General features: G+C 46.7%; 1 protein-coding gene across 1 annotated transcript; it reads left to right on the top strand.

The window, feature by feature from the left end:
• Nucleotides 1-3,164: 3,164 nt before the first annotated feature.
• LOC147971220 (uncharacterized) lies at nucleotides 3,165-3,884 on the top strand. Its single transcript, XM_087523876.1, has one exon. It carries the CDS (start codon nucleotides 3,165-3,167, stop codon nucleotides 3,882-3,884), a length of 720 nt encoding a protein of 239 aa, XP_087380002.1.
• Nucleotides 3,885-17,523: the final 13,639 nt, after the last annotated feature.

Raw genomic sequence — 17,523 nt, 5'->3', positions numbered from 1 at the left:
TTCAAGTCCAAATGTCCATCCTACAAAGAAAAGAATATATGATGAATAAGTTAGGTAGCATTCCACATAAAAAATTCTGTTTTCATCATTTACCTACTCGAGGACGAGCGGGAATTAAGCTTGGGTATTATTGATACGTCTTCAATGTATCTATAATTTTTGATTGTTCGATGTTATTATATTATCAATCTTGGATGTTTTATATACAACTACAAGCAACTTTATATCATTTTTGGGACTAACCTACTAACTTATTGCCCAATGTCAGTTGCTGTTTTTTTGCTTGTTTTTGACTTTGCAGAATATCAGTACCAAACGAAGTCCAAATGCCACAAAAGTTTTTGGACATTTTTTCTGGCGATAAGAGACCCTGGAAGCTTCGAGAGACCACGACAAGATGGAGGAGTGGCCCACTAGGCACCAGGGCACGCCAAGGGCCTCTAGCGCGCCCTGGTGGGTAGTGGGGTCCATGAGCCTCCATTTTACCTAACTCCACCTCTATAAATATTCTAAAATCAGGAAACCTACCAGGGAGTCCATGAAATACTTTTTCTGCCGCCGCAAGTTCCAAAACCATGAGATCCCATCCAAAGGCCTTTTTCGCACTCTATCGGAGGGGGAAACGATCATGGAGGGGTTCTTCATCATCCTTGCTGCCCCTCCGATGATGCGTGACTAGTTTACCACGGACCTGCGGGTCCATAGTTAGTAGCTAGATGACTTCTTCTCTCTTATTGATCTTTAATACAATGTTCTCCTCGGTGTTCTTGGAGATCTATTTGATGTAATGACTTTTTGCAATGTGTTTGTTGGGATCCGATGAATTGTGAGTTTATGATCGGATCTATCCATGAATATTATTTGGGTTTTCTCTGAACTCTTTTATGCATGATTATTATAGCCTCGTATTTCTTCTCCATTTATTGGTTTGGTTTGACCAACTAGATTGATTTATCTTGCCATGGGAAGGGGTGCTTTGTGATGCGTTCGATCTTGCGGTGCTCAATCTGAGTAATAGAAAGAGACATAATACGCATGTATCATTGCCATTAAGGGTAACAAGATGAGATTTATTTCATATGTCAGTTTATCTTGTCTACATCATGCATCTTACTTAAGGCGCTACTCCGTTCTTTCATGAACTAAATACACTAGATGCATACTGGATAGCGATCGATGTGTGGACTAATAGCAGGAGATGCAAAATCGTTTCAGTCTACTTGTCTCGGAGGTGATGCCTATATATATGATCATTACCTTGGATATCATCATAATTATTTTCTTTTCTGTCAATTGCCTAACAGTAATTTGTTTACCCACCGTATGCTATTTTCTGGAGAGAAATCTCTAGTGAAAACTATGGCCCCCGGGTCTATTTTCTGTCATATATGAAAACCAAAAATATCTTACTGCAAATTTTTTATTTTATTATTTTTGTCAGATCTATCTATCAAATCCTATACAATTTAATCTTGCTCGTAACCATTGAGGGATTGACAACCCCTCTACGCGTTTTGTTGCAAGTATTTGTTGTTTGTGTGCAGGTGTTGTTTACATAGTGTTGCTTGGTTCTCCTACTGGATTGATAACCTTGGTTTCATAACTGAGGGAAATACTTATATCTACTGTAATTCATCATCCTCTCCTTTTCGAAAAAATCCCTACGCAACTCACAAGTAGCAGGTAGTGCCGGTATATGGGGCCATGTTGCCATCATCGTCGGCACTGTGACAGGACTCGCCTACGTCATCGAGGTCATCACATCAACTACAGGGGAGGCGGGTCAACACGAGGCGGTGGGGCGTGTCGAGGGGGTTTTGGCCGGTAGCACCAGCCGCCCTCCAGCCCTCCAAGATGTTCCCTCTACCCCCCTAGGGTTTGTATTGCTGGGGTCTGACAAAGCTCCCGGGTGGTCCGACGTAACTGTGGCCGCCGGTCTCGTTGTGCTGCCACACTGATCTCCAACATATCCCCTGCCACCACCGTTTGATGGCGAACCCCTGTAGCGGTCATCAACATAGGCCCCATATGGCGAAGCCACGTTCAAGCAGTGTGGTCACTTGACCACACAACATTTTGGTGAAACTCTTAACTACAAGTAAAAATTATGCAGAAGATGGTAGAAAAATTGTAAATACACATGTATTTGACATCACAAGTTTAAATTGACATCACATACTTGAACTTCTGGCACGGCCACTTCCCCATATCCATCATGATCCCACTGTCCTCTGCCGTAGCCATCCTCGTATCATTGTCATCCACCGTAGCTGTCATCTCTGGCCCAGCGACTGCATGCCCGCCGCGCCGGCGATGCCGCCTGAGTGTACCACGCGGCAGGAGCGGCCAGCAGTGGAAGGCGCGGCGGCGGAGATTGCCCGTTCCCGCGACCCGCCGTAGTCAGTTGTGATCGCTCCGCTACCGTCGAATCCGCGACACGAGCAGCGAAACCCCACCCTGAAGATGGAAAAACAGCGGGAACACACGTCTCGGTCTAGCCCTAGATGGTGGCACGGCGTGGCAGGCCGCATGCCGGCCCATCAGCCTCTTACATGTTGTAATGTACTCCCTCCGTTTGTACTAACTTTTTACAAAGTTAGTATAAACTCGAGTCATATATTTTGGGACGTGGGAGGGGTAGATAGTCGGTTGTTTGTACTCCACTTGATTGCGGCATCACGACGGAGTGATGATGTTTTTGTTGAGCGTACATTGTCTACCGCATGTGTATAGGACTTGGGTCTATATTTATACTGTTGTATCTCTCTTTCCCCTTCATATATTTGTACATCTTGGGAGATAAGTAGAGACCGGTCCACCCTGTACCTATATATGTGAGTCATGCACATGATCAGTGAATTATCGATGCATGCAATCCCTTCTTTCCAACTAACATGGTATCAGATGGCACGCCAATCCCTTTCCTCGCTTCCGCCTAAACCCGCCGCCGCCGCCCTACAGCCGCCGCCGCTATACGTCGTCGCCGCGCCCTCTCTCCCACGCAGCCGCCGCACTCTCTCTCCCACGCAGCCGCCTCCTTCCTCTCTGCCGCCACTGCTTCCCTCCCCCCTAGCCGCCGTCGCGCTCCTAAACCCTAACCCTAACCCGCGCCGCCGCCGCTAACCCTAACCCACCCGAGCCGCTCCCACCACTGCAGCTCCTCCATGGCGTCTCCCCACTCCAGTAACTCGAACCCGTTCGCCGGGCCTGAGCCTGACGCCAACGCTGTTCGCGATCATGACATCCACACCCGCGTCCCCATCAAGCTCGACCAATCCAACTCCTCGTACTATGCGTGGAAGACCTACTTCAACCTCCTCTTCCACGAGTACCACCTCCTCGAGCACGTCGACGGGACCATTGATGGCGACCTCATCGCGGGCGATCCGGACTGGGCGGCCATTGAGGCCTCTCTCATCCGATGGTTCTACCTCACCGTCTCGCCGGACATCTTCCACACGGTCGGCTTGGAGGATGATGACGCGTGTGCCATGTGGACCAAGATCAACAACCTCTTCACTGATAATAAACTTCAACGTCTCGTGTTCTTGCAGCAGGAATTTTTTGGGTGCCACCGAGATGACTCCTCCATCGACGACTACTGCATGCGCCTTAAGAGGCTCGCTGATGAGCTCTGCGATATTGGTGCCAAGGTGTCAGACGAACTCATGCTCAGCACCCTCACCGCCGGCCTCAACGAGGATTTCGGCAATGCGGCCTCCAACCTCTCCCTGCTGCCAAACCCGACCCTCCACTCTGTCGCCGCGTATTTACGCCTGGAGGAACGCCGGATGAAGAAGGTCAAGGCGGGCATCCACCACACCGCCCTCGCCGCCGGGACCTCTCGTGGGGCGCCTCTGTCGGCCCCGCCTCACCCGCTCTAGCCCGCGCCCCGGGGTTCTTCCTGTTGGGGATCGTAGCAGAAATTTAAAATTTTCTATGCATCACCAAGATCATTCTATGGAGTAATCTAGCAACGAGGGGAAGGAGAGTGCATCTACATACCCTTGTAGATTGCTAAGCAGAAGCGTTCAAGTGAACGGGGTTGATGGAGTCGTACTCGTCGTGATCCAAATCACCGATGATCCTAGCACCGAACGGACAGCACCTCCGCGTTCAACACACGTATGGTTGGGAGATGTCTCCCATGCCTTGATCCAGCAAGGAGGAGGGAGAGGTTGAGGAAGAAGTCCAACAGCACGACGGCGTGGTGGTGGAGGAGCTTGTGATTCTCCGGAAGGGCTTCGCCAAGCACCATGGAGGAGGAGGAGAAGGTAGGAGGAGGGAGGGCTGCGCCAGGTTCAAGGGTGTGGCCGCCCTCCACCCCTCCACTATTTATAGGTGGGGGGAGAGGGGGGCCGGCCCCCCTAGATCCCATCTAGGGTTGGGGGCGGCAGCCAAGGGGGGGAGGAGTGCCTCCCAAGTCAAGTGGAGGCCCTCCCCCTTAGGGTTTCCCCTCTCCCATGCGCATGGGCCTTGGGGGGGCTGGTGCCCTTGGCCCATTAAGGTTAGGGCGCCCCCCTACAGCCCATGCTGCTGTATTGGACGTGGTGGAACTTTTTCCGGACCTCCTGACCCCTCCGGAATCCTCCGGAAGCTTCCTGGTACAATACCGGAAAAAAACCAAACTTTTCCCGAAACCCGAACAACAACTTTCCATATATAAATCTTTACCTCTGGAACTCCTCGTGACGTCCGGGATCTCATCCGGGACTCCGAACAACATTCTGTAATCACATACAAGTCTTCCTAATAACCCTAGCATCATCGAACCTTAAGTGTGTAGACCCTACGGGTTCGGGAACCATGCAGACATGACCGAGACAACTCTCCGGCCAATAACCAACAGCGGGATCTGGATACCCATGTTGGCTCCCACATGTTCCACGATGATCTCATCGGATGAACCACGATGTCGAGGATTCAATCAATCCCGTATTCAATTCCCTTTGTCCAGCGGTATTGTACTTGCCCGAGATTCGATCGTCGGTATCCCGATACCTTGTTCAATCTCGTTACCGGCAAGTCTCTTTACTCGTTCCATAACACATCATCCCGTGATCAACTCCTTGGTCACATTGTGCACATTATGATGATGCCCTACTGAGTGGGCCCAGAGATACCTCTCCGTTTACACAGAGTGACAAATCCTAGTCTCGATTCATGCCAACCCAACAAACACTTTCGGAGATACCTGTAGTGTACCTTTATAGCCACCCAGTTACGTTGTGACGTTTGGCACACCCAAAGCACTCCTACGGTATCCGGGAGTTGCACAATCTCATGGTCTAAGGAAATGATACTTGACATTAGAAAAGCTTTAGCAAACGAACTACACGATCTTTGTGCTAGGCTTAGGATTGGGTCTTGTCCATCACATCATTCTCCTAATGATGTGATCCCGTTATCAACGACATCCAATGTCCATGGTTAGGAAACCGTAACCATCTATTGATCAACGAGCTAGTCAACTAGAGGCTTACTAGGGACATGGTGTTGTCTATGTATCTACACATGTATCTGAGTTTCCTATCAATACAATTCTAGCATGGATAATAAACGATTATCATGAACAATGAAATATATATAATAATAACTAATTTATTATTGCCTCTAGGGCATATTTCCAATAGTCTCCCACTTGCACTAGAGTCAATAATCTAGTTCACATCGCCATGTGATTAACACTCACAGGTCACATCGCCATGTGACCAACATCCAAAGAGTTTACTAGAGTCACTAATCTAGTTCACATCACTATGTGATTAATACTCAATGAGTTATGGGTTTGATCATGTTTTGCTTGTGAGAGAGGTTGTAGTCAACGGGTCTTGCCATATTCAGATCCCTATGTACTTCGCAAAACTTTATGTCATATCATAGATGTTGCTACAATGTTCCACTTGGAGCTATTCCAAATTGTTGCTCCATTATACATATCCGGTATCTCTACTCAGAGCTATCCGGATAGGTGTTAAGCTTGCATCGACGTAACTCTTTACGTCGAACTCTTTATCACCTCCATAACCGAGAAACATTTCCTTATTCCTCTATGGATAATTTTGACCGCTATCTGGTGATCTAGTCCTAGATCACCTTTGTACCCTCTTGCCAGACATGTGGCAAGGCACACATCAGGTGCGGTACTCAGCATGGCATACCGTATAGAGCCTATGACAAGAGCATAGGGGACGACCTTCGTACTTCCTCTTTCTTCTGCCGTGGTCAATCTTTGAGTCTTACTCAACTTCACACCTTACAACTTAGGTAAGAACCCCTTCTTTGACTGATCTATTTTGAACTCCTTCAAAAACATGTCAAGGTGTGCGTTCTTTGAAAGTATCATCAGGCGTCTTGATCTATCTCTATAGATCTTGATGCCCAATATGTAAGCAGCTTTATCCAGGTCTTCCTTTGAAAAACACTCTTCAAACAACCGTTTATGCTTTCCAGAAATTCTACATTATTTTGGATCTACAATATGTCATCCACATATACCTATCAGAAATGTTGTATTGCTCCCACTCACTTTCTTGTAAATACAAGTTTCTAACAAACATTGTATAAACCTAAAAGCTTTGATCATTTCATCAAAACATATATTCCGATTCAGAGATGCTTGCTCTAGTCCATAGAAGGATTGCTGGAGCCAGCATACCTTTTAGCATCCTTAGGATCGACAAAACTTTTATTGTATCACATACAACTCTTTCTTACGAAAACTGGTCAGAAAAATTGTTTTTGACATCCATCTGTCAGATTTCATAATCGAAAAATACAGCTAATGCTAACATTATTCCGACGGACCTAAGCATCGCTACGGGTGAGAAATTCTCATCATAGTCAACTCCTTGAACTTGTGAAAAGACTCTTTCCCACAAGTCGAGCTTCATAGACGGTAACATTACCGCCCACGTCCGTCTTCTTCTTAAAGATCCATTTATCTCAATGGCTTGCCGATCATCGGGCAAGTCCACCAAAGTCCATACTTTGTTCTGATATATGGATCCTATCTCGGATTTCATGGCTTCTAACCATTTGTCGGAATACAGGCCCACCATCGCTTCTCCATAGCTCGTAGGTTCATTGTTGTCTAACAACATGATATCTAAGACATGATTACCGTACAACTCAGGAGTAGTAAATATCCTTGTTGACCTACGAGGTTCGATAGCAACTTGATCCGAAGCTTTATGATCACTATCATTAACTTCCTATTCAACAGACGTAGGCTCCACAGAAAACATCTTTCTGTGTTGCATCACTCTCTGGTTGAAGTAAAGGTTCGACTACCTCATCAAGTTCTGTCTTCCTCCCACTCAATTCTTTCGAGAGAAACTCCTTCTCGAGAAAGGACCCGTTCTTAGCGACAAACAATTTGCCCTCGGATCTGAGATAGAAGGTGTACCCAACTATCACCTTTGGGTATCCTATGATGATGTGTTTGTCCGCTTTGGGTTTGAGCTTCTCCGGCTGAAGCCTTAAGCATCGCAGCCCCAAACATTAAGAAGTGACAACTTTGGTTTCTTGCCAAACCAATGTTCACACGACGTCGTTTCAACGGACTTAAATGGTGTCCTATCTAAAGTGAATGCAGCTGTCTCTAACGCATAACCTCAAAATGAAAATGGTAGATTGGTAAGAGACATCATAGATCGCACCATATCTCATAGGGTTCGATTATGACGTCCGGACACACCATTACCTTGTGGTGTTCCAGGTGGCTTCAACTGTGAAACAATTCCACAATGTCTTAAGTGATTGCCAAACTCATAACTCAGAAAATCCCCTTTTGATCAGATCATAGGAACATGATCTTATTGTTATGATGATTCTTAACTTCACTCTGAAATTGCTTGAACTTTTTAAAAAACGTTTCAGACTTGTGCTTCATTAAGTAGATATACCTATATCTACCCAAATCGTCAGTGAAGATGAGAAAATAGCGATATCCACCGCACGCTTCAATTCTCATTGGATCACATGCATCAGCATGCATGATTTCCAACAAGTCACTTGCCCGTTTCATTGTACCTGAAAACGGGGTCTTAGTCATCCTGCCCATGAGGCATGGCTCGCATGTGTCAAGCGATTCAAAATCAAGTGACTCCAAACATCCATTGAAATGGAGTTTCTTCATGCATCTTACGCCAATATGACCTAAGCGGCAGTGCCACGAGAAAGTGGTACTATCATTATTAACTCTACATCTTTTGGCGTGAACATGTGTATTACCACGACCGAGATTCAATGAACCATTCACATAGGGTGCATGACCATGAAAGGTATCATTCATGTAAACAGAATAACCATTATTCTCTAACTTAAATGAATGATAGTATTGCAATGAACATGATCTAATCATATTCATGCTCAACATAGACACCTGATAACATTTATCTAGGTTCAATACTAATCCCGAAGGCAGAAGGAGCGTGCGATGGTGATCTCATCAACTTTGGAAACACTTCCAACACACATCGTCACCTCGCCCTCAGCCAGTCTTCGTTTAGTCCGTAGCTTTTGCTTCAAGTCACCAATAATAGTAACTAAACCGGTATCCAATACCCAGGTGCTACCAGGAGTACTACTGAGGTACACATTAATAACACATATATACTTTGAAGTTGCCAGCCTTCTTATCTACCATGCATTTGGGGTAATTCCGCTACCAGTGATCGTTCCCCTTACAATAGAAGCACTTAGTCTTGGGTTTGGGTTCAACCTTGGGTTCCTTCACTGGAGCGGCAACTGGTTTGCCATCCATGAAGTTTCCCTTCTAGCCCTTGCCCTTCTTGAAACCAGTGGTCTTGTTAAACCATCAACACTTGATGCTCCTTCTTGATTTCTACCTTTTGCGGTCTTAAGCACCGCAAACAGCTTCGGGATCAACTCCATCCCTTGCATGTCATAGTTCATCACGAAGATCTAGTAGCTTAGTGATAGTGGCTAGAGAACTCTATCAATCACTATCTTATCTGGAAGTTTAACTCCCACTTGATTTAAGTGATTGTAGCACCCAGACATTCTGAGCACATTTTCACTAGCTGAGCTATTCTCCTCCATCTTGTTGGCAAAAGAACTTGTCAGAGGTCTCACACCTCTCAACACGGGCATGAGCTTGAAATCCCAATTTCAGCTCTTGGAACATCTCATATGTCTTATGGCATTCAAAACGTCATTGGAATCCCGATTCTAAGTTGTAAAGTATGGTGCACTAAACTATCAAGTAGTCATCAGGACGTGTCCGTCAGGTGTTCACAACATCCACAGACGACGTTGTAGCGGTTTGCACATCGAGCGGTGCATCAAAGACGTAATCCTTCTGTGTAGCAGTGAGGACACTCCTCGGACTACGGACCCCGTCCGCATCATTGCTTACAATATCTTTCAACTTGGTCTTTCTCTAGCAACGTATTGAAACAGGGAGCTACAACGTGAGCTATTTATCTACAACATATTTGCAAAGATAATTTAGACTATGTTCATGATAATTGAGTTCATCAAATGAACTCCCACTCAGATAGACATCCCTCTAGTCATCTAAGTGAAACATGATCCGAATCGACTAGGCCGTGTCCGATCATCACGTGAGACGGACTAGTCATCAACGGTGAACATCTCATGTTGATCGTATCTTCTATACGATTCATGTTCGACCTTTCGGTCTTCCGTGTTCCGAGGCCATGTCTGTACATGCTAGGCTCGTCAAGTCAACCTAACTGTATTGCGTGTGTAAATCTGGCTTACACCCGTTGTATTCGAACGTTAGAATCTATCACACCCGATCATCACGGGGTGCTTCGAAACGACGAACCTTCGCAACGGTGCATAGTTAGGGGGAACACTTTCTTGAAATTATTGTGAGGGATCATCTTATTTAAGCTACCATCGTTCTAAGCAAATAAGATGTAAAACATGATAAACATCACATGCAATCAAATAGTGACATGATATGGCCAATATCATTTTGCTCCTTTTGATCTCCATCTTCGGGGCTCCATGATCATTGTTGTCACCGGCATGACACCATGATCTCCATCATCGTGTCTTCTTGAAGTTGTCTCGTCATCTATTACTTCTACTACTATGTGTAATGCCCTCGATGCGGCTATATCTCCCACGTGTCGAGGCACGACTTAGAGGCATAACCGCATTGAAAGCAATGTCGCAAGTTAGGCAATCTTCACAACATCCCATGTAATATATATATAATAAAAGGGGAGATACATAGTTGGCTTACACTCGCCATGTCAATCAAAGTACATAAATAGCATTACATCAATCCAACACTCATGGCCCGACTACAGCACCAAAATAAAAGATAACCCCAACATGCGACACGGTCCCGATCGCCCCAACTGGGCACCACTGCTGATCATCAGGGAAAGACACATAGTAACGACGTGAGTCCTCGTCAAACTCCCACTTGAGCTCAAGCGCGTCATCTGGAACGGAGTCATCAGGCCCTGCATCTGGTTTGGAAGTAATCTGTGAGCCACAGGGACTCAGCAATCTCGCACCCTCGCGATCAAGACTATTTAAGCTTATAGGTAAGGCAAGGTAAATATGTGGAGCTGCAGCAAGCGACTAGCATATATGGTGGCTAACTTGTTCGCAAAAGAGAGCGAGAAGAGAAGGCAAAGCGCGAACGAATAGCTAGAGAACAACCTGCGGCAAGCATTACTCCAACACCGTGTTCACTTCCCGGACTCCGCCGAGAAGAGACCATCATGGTAACTCACGCAGTTGGTTCATTTTAATTAAGTTAAGGTTCAAGTTATTTAGAACCGGACATTAACAAATTCCCATCTGCCCATAACCGCGGGCACGGCTTTCGAAAGTTCAAATCCCTGCAGGGGAGTCCCAACTTAGCCCATGACAAGCTCTCACGGTCAACGAAGGAATAGACCTTCTCCTGAGACGTTCCGATCAGACTCGGTATCCTGGTTCTACAAGACACTTCGACAAGTTAAAACAAATCCAGCAACACCGCCCGAATGTGCCGACAGATCCCGATAGGAGTTGCACATATCTCGTTCGCAGGGCACACTCAAATGAGCGCTCGATACAACTAAAACAAAACCTTGAGTTTCCCCGAGGGGGCACTACACAGGACTCTAGTTTGGACCAACACTCAGAGGAGCACTGGCCCAGTGGGGGCTTAAAATAAGATGACCCTCGGGCTCCGGAAACCCAAGGGAAAAAAGAGGCTAGGTGGCAAATGGTAAAACCAAGGTTGGGCATTGCTAGAAAAGCTTTAATCAAGGCGAACTATCAAGGGGTTCCCATTATCACCCAACCGCGTAAGGAACGCAAAATCCGGGAACATATCACCGATATGACGGAAACTAAGGCGGCAAGAGTGGAACAAAACACTAGGCGAGAGGCCGAGCCTTCCACCCTTTACCAAGTATATATATGCATTAAGATAACAAGGTAATATAATGATATCCCAACAAGTAAATAATGTTCCAACAAGGAACGGTCTCCAATCTTCACCTGCAACTAGCAACGCTATAAGAGGGGCTGAGCAAAGCGGTAACATAGCCAATCAACGGTTTGCTAGGACATGGTGGGTTAGAGGTTTGACATGGCAATTTGGGAGGCATGATAAGCAAGTGGTAGGCATCGTAGCATAGGCATAGCAAAAGAGCGAGCATCTAGCAAAGCAAAGATAGTAGTGATTTCGAGGATATGATCATCTTGCCTGCAAAGTTGTCAGAGTTGACTGGATCCTCGAAAGAAACTCAACGGGCTCCTCGTTAGCGAACTCGTCTCCCGGATCTACCCAAACAGGACAAACAAACAACAAGGACACAATCAACCACGTGCAAAGCTCAAACAACATGATGCAAACATGGTATGCTATGCGGGATGCGATATGTGATGCATATGCAAGATTTGACAAGGAATGAATGAACCTGGCCTTAAATTGGAAATCCAAGTGTGCCACTGGAAAGGTGAGATGAAATCGCTTGAAAATGATATAAAGAACGCCGGAATCGGAGTCACCGTTTGGAAATGGCAAACAAATCAAATATGACCACGGTCTGCGATTTACAGCAAGTAGCCATCTAAATGCAACAAGATGAACATGCTACAGCACTCAAACAAGACAACAAAATACATGGCAGGGATCCATACATGATGCTTAACAAAATCTGAACACTGAGCTACGGCCAATTCATCCATTAACAGGTTCAAAGAAGCATGGCAAAAATGCATTTGGTAAACAGATTTCAGACTTGGTGAAATTAACACTTGTCTGCAATTTCAGATCAGGTGGCACACTTTGGAGCATGAAAACTATATGCTACAGGACCTGAACATGGCAACGTAAAGCATGTCATGGAGCTACTCAAAGAGATTAACAAAAGTCCCTTAGTGACCTTGAGCCAAAAGGGATCAGAAAATACATTTGCAAGCATGTGAACATGGCAAAAATATAATCAGATCACAGACTTAGTGAAAAACTGGAGCATGCAAATCAGATATCAAGTAGGCATGTTTACGAGCTCGATGCACTCACTACAGAGCATGTCATGACAATCTAAGCATGCACCCGTCAAGAATACACATTATACAAGCTAGACATGGCAAGAACAATAACATAGCATGCACGGATCAACTACAACATCCTCGGCAAAATCGCTAACAAGTAGACAATCTGCCCAGATTCACGAAATAGCAAAAGTAGAGCTCGATTGACTCAAGCTAGGGTGCTCCATAATTGCAAACAAAGACATGGATGGATAGAGCACTACAAGATTAACAAAAGATCCTTACTGATCATCCTCAAAAGAGGCACGGATCGCTAGGAAACAACATGAACATAAGGCATAATGAAATAAATAGATCAAGGACTTAGTGGAATTACTAAGTCCCTGAAATCAGCATTAACGAATGCACCACTTTGCAAGCTTGTGCTAGTCACCACACACATCACAAAAATACATGGGTTGCACCTATGGATATATGGCAAAACATATAACAAAACTCATGTAGAGCTCAGCGGCATATCACGCACACAATAATCATGGCAAAAATGACAAATATCTAATTGGAGCAGCAGACCTGACAATTATACCAAATAGCACTCTTCCAACAGCATTTCGGGCCTCAAGATGAACTCAAATGAAAATGATGGAATGAGATGAAATGATATGCTCTCTGAGCAAACATTTTGATATGCTATATACCCAAAACGGAGCTACAGATGCAAAGATGTAGCAGGTCTAAGTATGCAAAATAAACTGGGACTTAGTGAAAAAAAGGGTCAACCCCTAGGGTTTTTCAGATCTGGATCGGATCTCGCCGGAGCATGCAAAACGAGGATCGCCGGGGATGGAGTTGGAGGACGCCGGAGCTCGTCGGGGAAGCGGGGGCCGGCCTGATCTCGCCGGATCCAGGCCGGGCCAACGCTAGGGCGACGGCGGCGGTGAGAGGTGCCGGCGGGGGCGCGCTGCGGCGCAGTGGCGGCGGCCGGAGCGAGCCGGGAGGCGGCGGCCGGAGCGGTGGTCGGGCGAGGCGGCGGCGTCGATGGGGCCTTCCGGCGTCGGGGAAGGCAGGCGCGGGCGGCGGACGGCAACGGGCGGCGGGGCGCGGCGATGTGGGCCGGGAGGGCTCTCCCCGGGCCCAGGCGGGCCCGCGCGGCGGCGAAGTGGGCACCGGGCGGTGGCGTATCAGGTGGCGACACGTGGCGGCAGCGGGGTGGAACTGGACATGTCCGTCGGCGGCGGATGGAATGGATCTAGGGTTTCGGGGGGAAGGAGAAGGAGAATTTCGGAGGGGTCTTTATATAGGCATAGAGGGGGCTAGGAGTGTGCAAATGAGGTGCGGTTTTCGGCCACGCGATCGTGATCGAACGCTCTAGATGATGGAGAGGGTTTTGGTGGGTTTTGGGCCAAATTGGAGGGGTGTTGGGCTGCAACACACACAAGGCCTTTTCGGTCCCTCGGTTAACCATTGGAGCATCAAACAAAGTCCAAATGGTACGAAACTTGACAGGTGGTCTACCGGTAGTAAACCAAGGCCGCTTGGAAAGTCTCGGTCCAATCCGGAAATGTTTAATCCCCACACACGAAAGAAAGATAGAAATGACCACCGGAGGAGAACGGAGCGCTGGAATGCAAAACAGACAACGGGGAAAATGCTCGAATGCATGAGACGAACACGTATGCAAATGCAATGCACATGATGAAATGATATGAGATGCACGATAACGACAACAACACACGGAGACAAAAACCCGAACCTAAGAAAATAAAATAACTTAACGCCGGAAACGGCAAGAGTTGGATTACATATTAGGAAAAATCATATCCGGGGTGTTACAACACTCCACCACTACGAAAGGATCTCGTCCCGAGATCTAGGACTGAAAGAACGCCGGGTACTCAGAACGGAGGTGATCCTCGTGTTCCCAGGTGGCTTCACGGTCGGAATGGTGTGACCACTTGACTTTGAGGAATTTGATTGACTTGTTACGAGTCTTGCGTTCAGTCTCTTCAAGAATAGCAACGGGGTGCTCACGATAAGAGAGATCTTCTTGGAGCTCAATGTCCTCGAAGTTGACGGTGCGGTCAGGAGTCTTGAAGCACTTTCGAAGCTGAGAGACATGGAACACGTCATGCACATTTGCAAAGTTTGAAGGAAGCTCGAGTTGATAGGCGAGGTCGCCTCTCTTGCTGACAATCTTGAAAGGTCCCACATATCTAGGGGCAAGCTACCCTTTGATACCGAAGTGACGAGTACCTTTCATAGGAGAGACGCGAGGTAAACATGATCTCCGATCTCGAAAGCCAAATCACGGTGCTTACTATCATAGTAGCTCTTCTGGCAGGATTGGGCTGCTTTGAGGTTATCTCGAATGACTTTGCACATTTCATCTGCCTCTGTGATTAAGTCATTTCCCAGAAGTTGACGTTCGCCGGTTTCAGACCAGTTGAGAGGGGTACGACACTTCCTGCCATACAGAATTTCGAATGGGGCTTTGCCCGAACTTGCTTGAAAACTGTTGTTGTAGGAGAATTCAGCATATGAAAGACAATCCTCCCACTTCATGCCGAAGGAGATCACACAAGCCCTGAGCATATCTTCAAGAATCTGATTGACACGCTCGACTTGACCGCTAGTTTGAGGATGGAAAGTTGTGCTGAAGCGGATGTTGGTGCCCATGGCCTTCTGAAACGAATCCCAAAACTTGGAGGTAAAGATGCTGCCACGGTCTGAAGAGATCACTTGTGGAATACCGTGCAGAGAGACAATTCGAGAGGTATAGAGCTCCGCCAATTGAGCTGCAGTGATAGACTCTTTGATAGGCAAAAAGTGAGCCACTTTAGTGAGTTTGTCGATGACAACGAATATAGCATCATTACCACGCTTGGACTTTGGAAACCCAGTCACGAAGTCCATCTCAATGTGGTCAAACTTCCATTCTGGAATGGCAAGAGGTTGGAGGAGACCAGCTAGCCTTTGGTGTTCTGCCTTCACTCTTCTGCAGACATCACATTCATTCACGAACTAAGCAATCTCGCGCTTCATTCGAGTCCACCAATAAGCCTGCTTGAGGTCCTGATACATCTTCGTGCTCCCAGGGTGGATGGAGAGGAGAGAATTGTGAGCCTCATTCATGATCACTTTACGAAGGTCACCTTTGGGCACAACAATACGATCCTCGAAGAAGAGAGTATCCTTGTCATCAAGGCGGTAGCACTTGTACTTGGGTTGACTCTTGGCAATCCCAATCTTCACCTTTTTCACCATAGCATCAAGAAGCTGGGCTTGGCGAATCTGGTCTTCCAAGGTAGGAGAGACTTGAAGGTTGGCGAGGAAACCTTGAGGAACAACTTGCAGATTAAGTTTGCGGAAAGCTTCACAAAGCTCGGGTTGATAAGGCTTGAGAATCAGACTGTTGCAATAAGCCTTCCTGCTCAATGCGTCAGCAATCACATTGGCCTTGCCTGGAGTATACTCGATACTCGGATTATACTCTTGAATCATTTCGACCCATCGAGTCTGCCTGAGGTTGAGATTAGGCTGAGTGAAGATGTACTTGAGACTCTTGTGGTCAGTGAAAATGTCCACTTTTCTTCCCAATAAGAGATGTCTCCAAGTCAAAAGAGCATACACAACTGCCGCCAACTCGAGGTCATGAGTGGGATAGTTCTTCTCGTTGGGCTTCAACTGGCGAGAGGTATAAGCCACAACTTTCTTCTCTTGCATCAACACTGCGCCAAGACCTTGGAGAGAGGCATCGCAAAAGACCTCGTACGGTTTGGATTCATCAGGAGGAGTCAGAACTGGAGCAGTGACCAATTTCTCTTTCAAAGTGTTGAAAGCGATGTCACATTCCGGAGACCAAATGTACTTGACGTGCTTCTGGAGAAGATTTGAGAGAGGCTTCGCGATCTTAGAAAAGTTTTCAATGAATCTTCGCCAGTAGCTTGCGAGACCGAGGAAGCTACGGAGTTGCTTCACGTTCTGAGGTGGTTCCCAATTCACAATTGCAGACACCTTCTCACGATTCACCGCAATGCCCTTGGCAGAGATTATATGACCAAGATAAAGAACCTCATCGAGCCAAAATTCGCACTTGGAGAACTTGGCGTAGAACTGGTGTTCCCTGAGCTTATCGAGTACCAAACGCAAGTGCTTGGCATGATCTTCCTTGTTCTTTGAAAAGACCAGAATGTCGTCGAGATAGACCAAAATGAAGTCATTGGTGTAGGCGTTGAAGATGAAGTTCATCATGCGAGAGAAAGTCGGAGGAGCATTGACGAGGCCAAAAGACATGACAATGTATTCATATGAACCATAGCTTGTCCTGAAAGCCGTCTTGGGAATATCTTGCTCACGGATTCGAATCTGATGATAACCCATACAGAGATCAAGCTTGGAGAATACTTGGGCACCTTTGAGTTGTTCGAACAGCTCGTTGATGTTGGGAAGTGGGTACTTGTTCTTGATGGTCTTCTTGTTCAATGGACGGTAATCAACACAAAGTCGGTCCGTTCCATCCTTCTTCTTCACAAAAAGAACACCACAACCCCACAGAGAAGAACTAGGTCGGATGAGGCCCATTCTCTCTTGAACATCGAGTTGTTTCTTCAGCTCCTTCGACTCTTCAGGTCCGAGCTTGTAAGGACGCTTGCACACTGGTTCCGTGCCAGGCTCAAGATCGATGACGAATTCGACTGGCCGGTGCGGAGGCATTCCTGGAAGCTCTTCTGGAAAGACGTCTTGATAATCGCAAACGACTAGGATTTGCGAGATGGCATCCAGTTCACCCTTCTCATTGAGAGAGAACAGACGGATGGTATCATCACGAGCGGCAAAGACAATTACATCCTCAGATGAATGGGTCAATTGGATCTGCCTGGCTGCACAATCAAGATGCGCCTTGTGCTTAGAAAGCCAATCCATTTCGAGAATAAGATCAATATCCGAGTCGCCCAGAACAATAGGAGAAGCTAGAAATTTGTAGTAGCCCAACGTGATAGTAACATCCGGGACGCAGGT

The sequence above is a fragment of the Triticum urartu genome, chromosome 5A, assembly GCF_056163025.1.
Source record: "Triticum urartu cultivar PI428250 chromosome 5A, HENAU_Tu73, whole genome shotgun sequence".
Lineage (NCBI taxonomy): Eukaryota > Viridiplantae > Streptophyta > Magnoliopsida > Poales > Poaceae > Triticum > Triticum urartu.
The sequence above is the reverse complement of the archived record's forward strand: the minus strand, read 5'-3'. Positions and strand labels throughout refer to the sequence as shown.

Excerpts from the sequence above, each read along its gene's own strand:
- LOC147971220 (XM_087523876.1), top strand. The coding sequence starts at position 3,165 with ATGGCGTCTCCCCACTCCAGTAACTCGAACCCGTTCGCCGGGCCTGAG.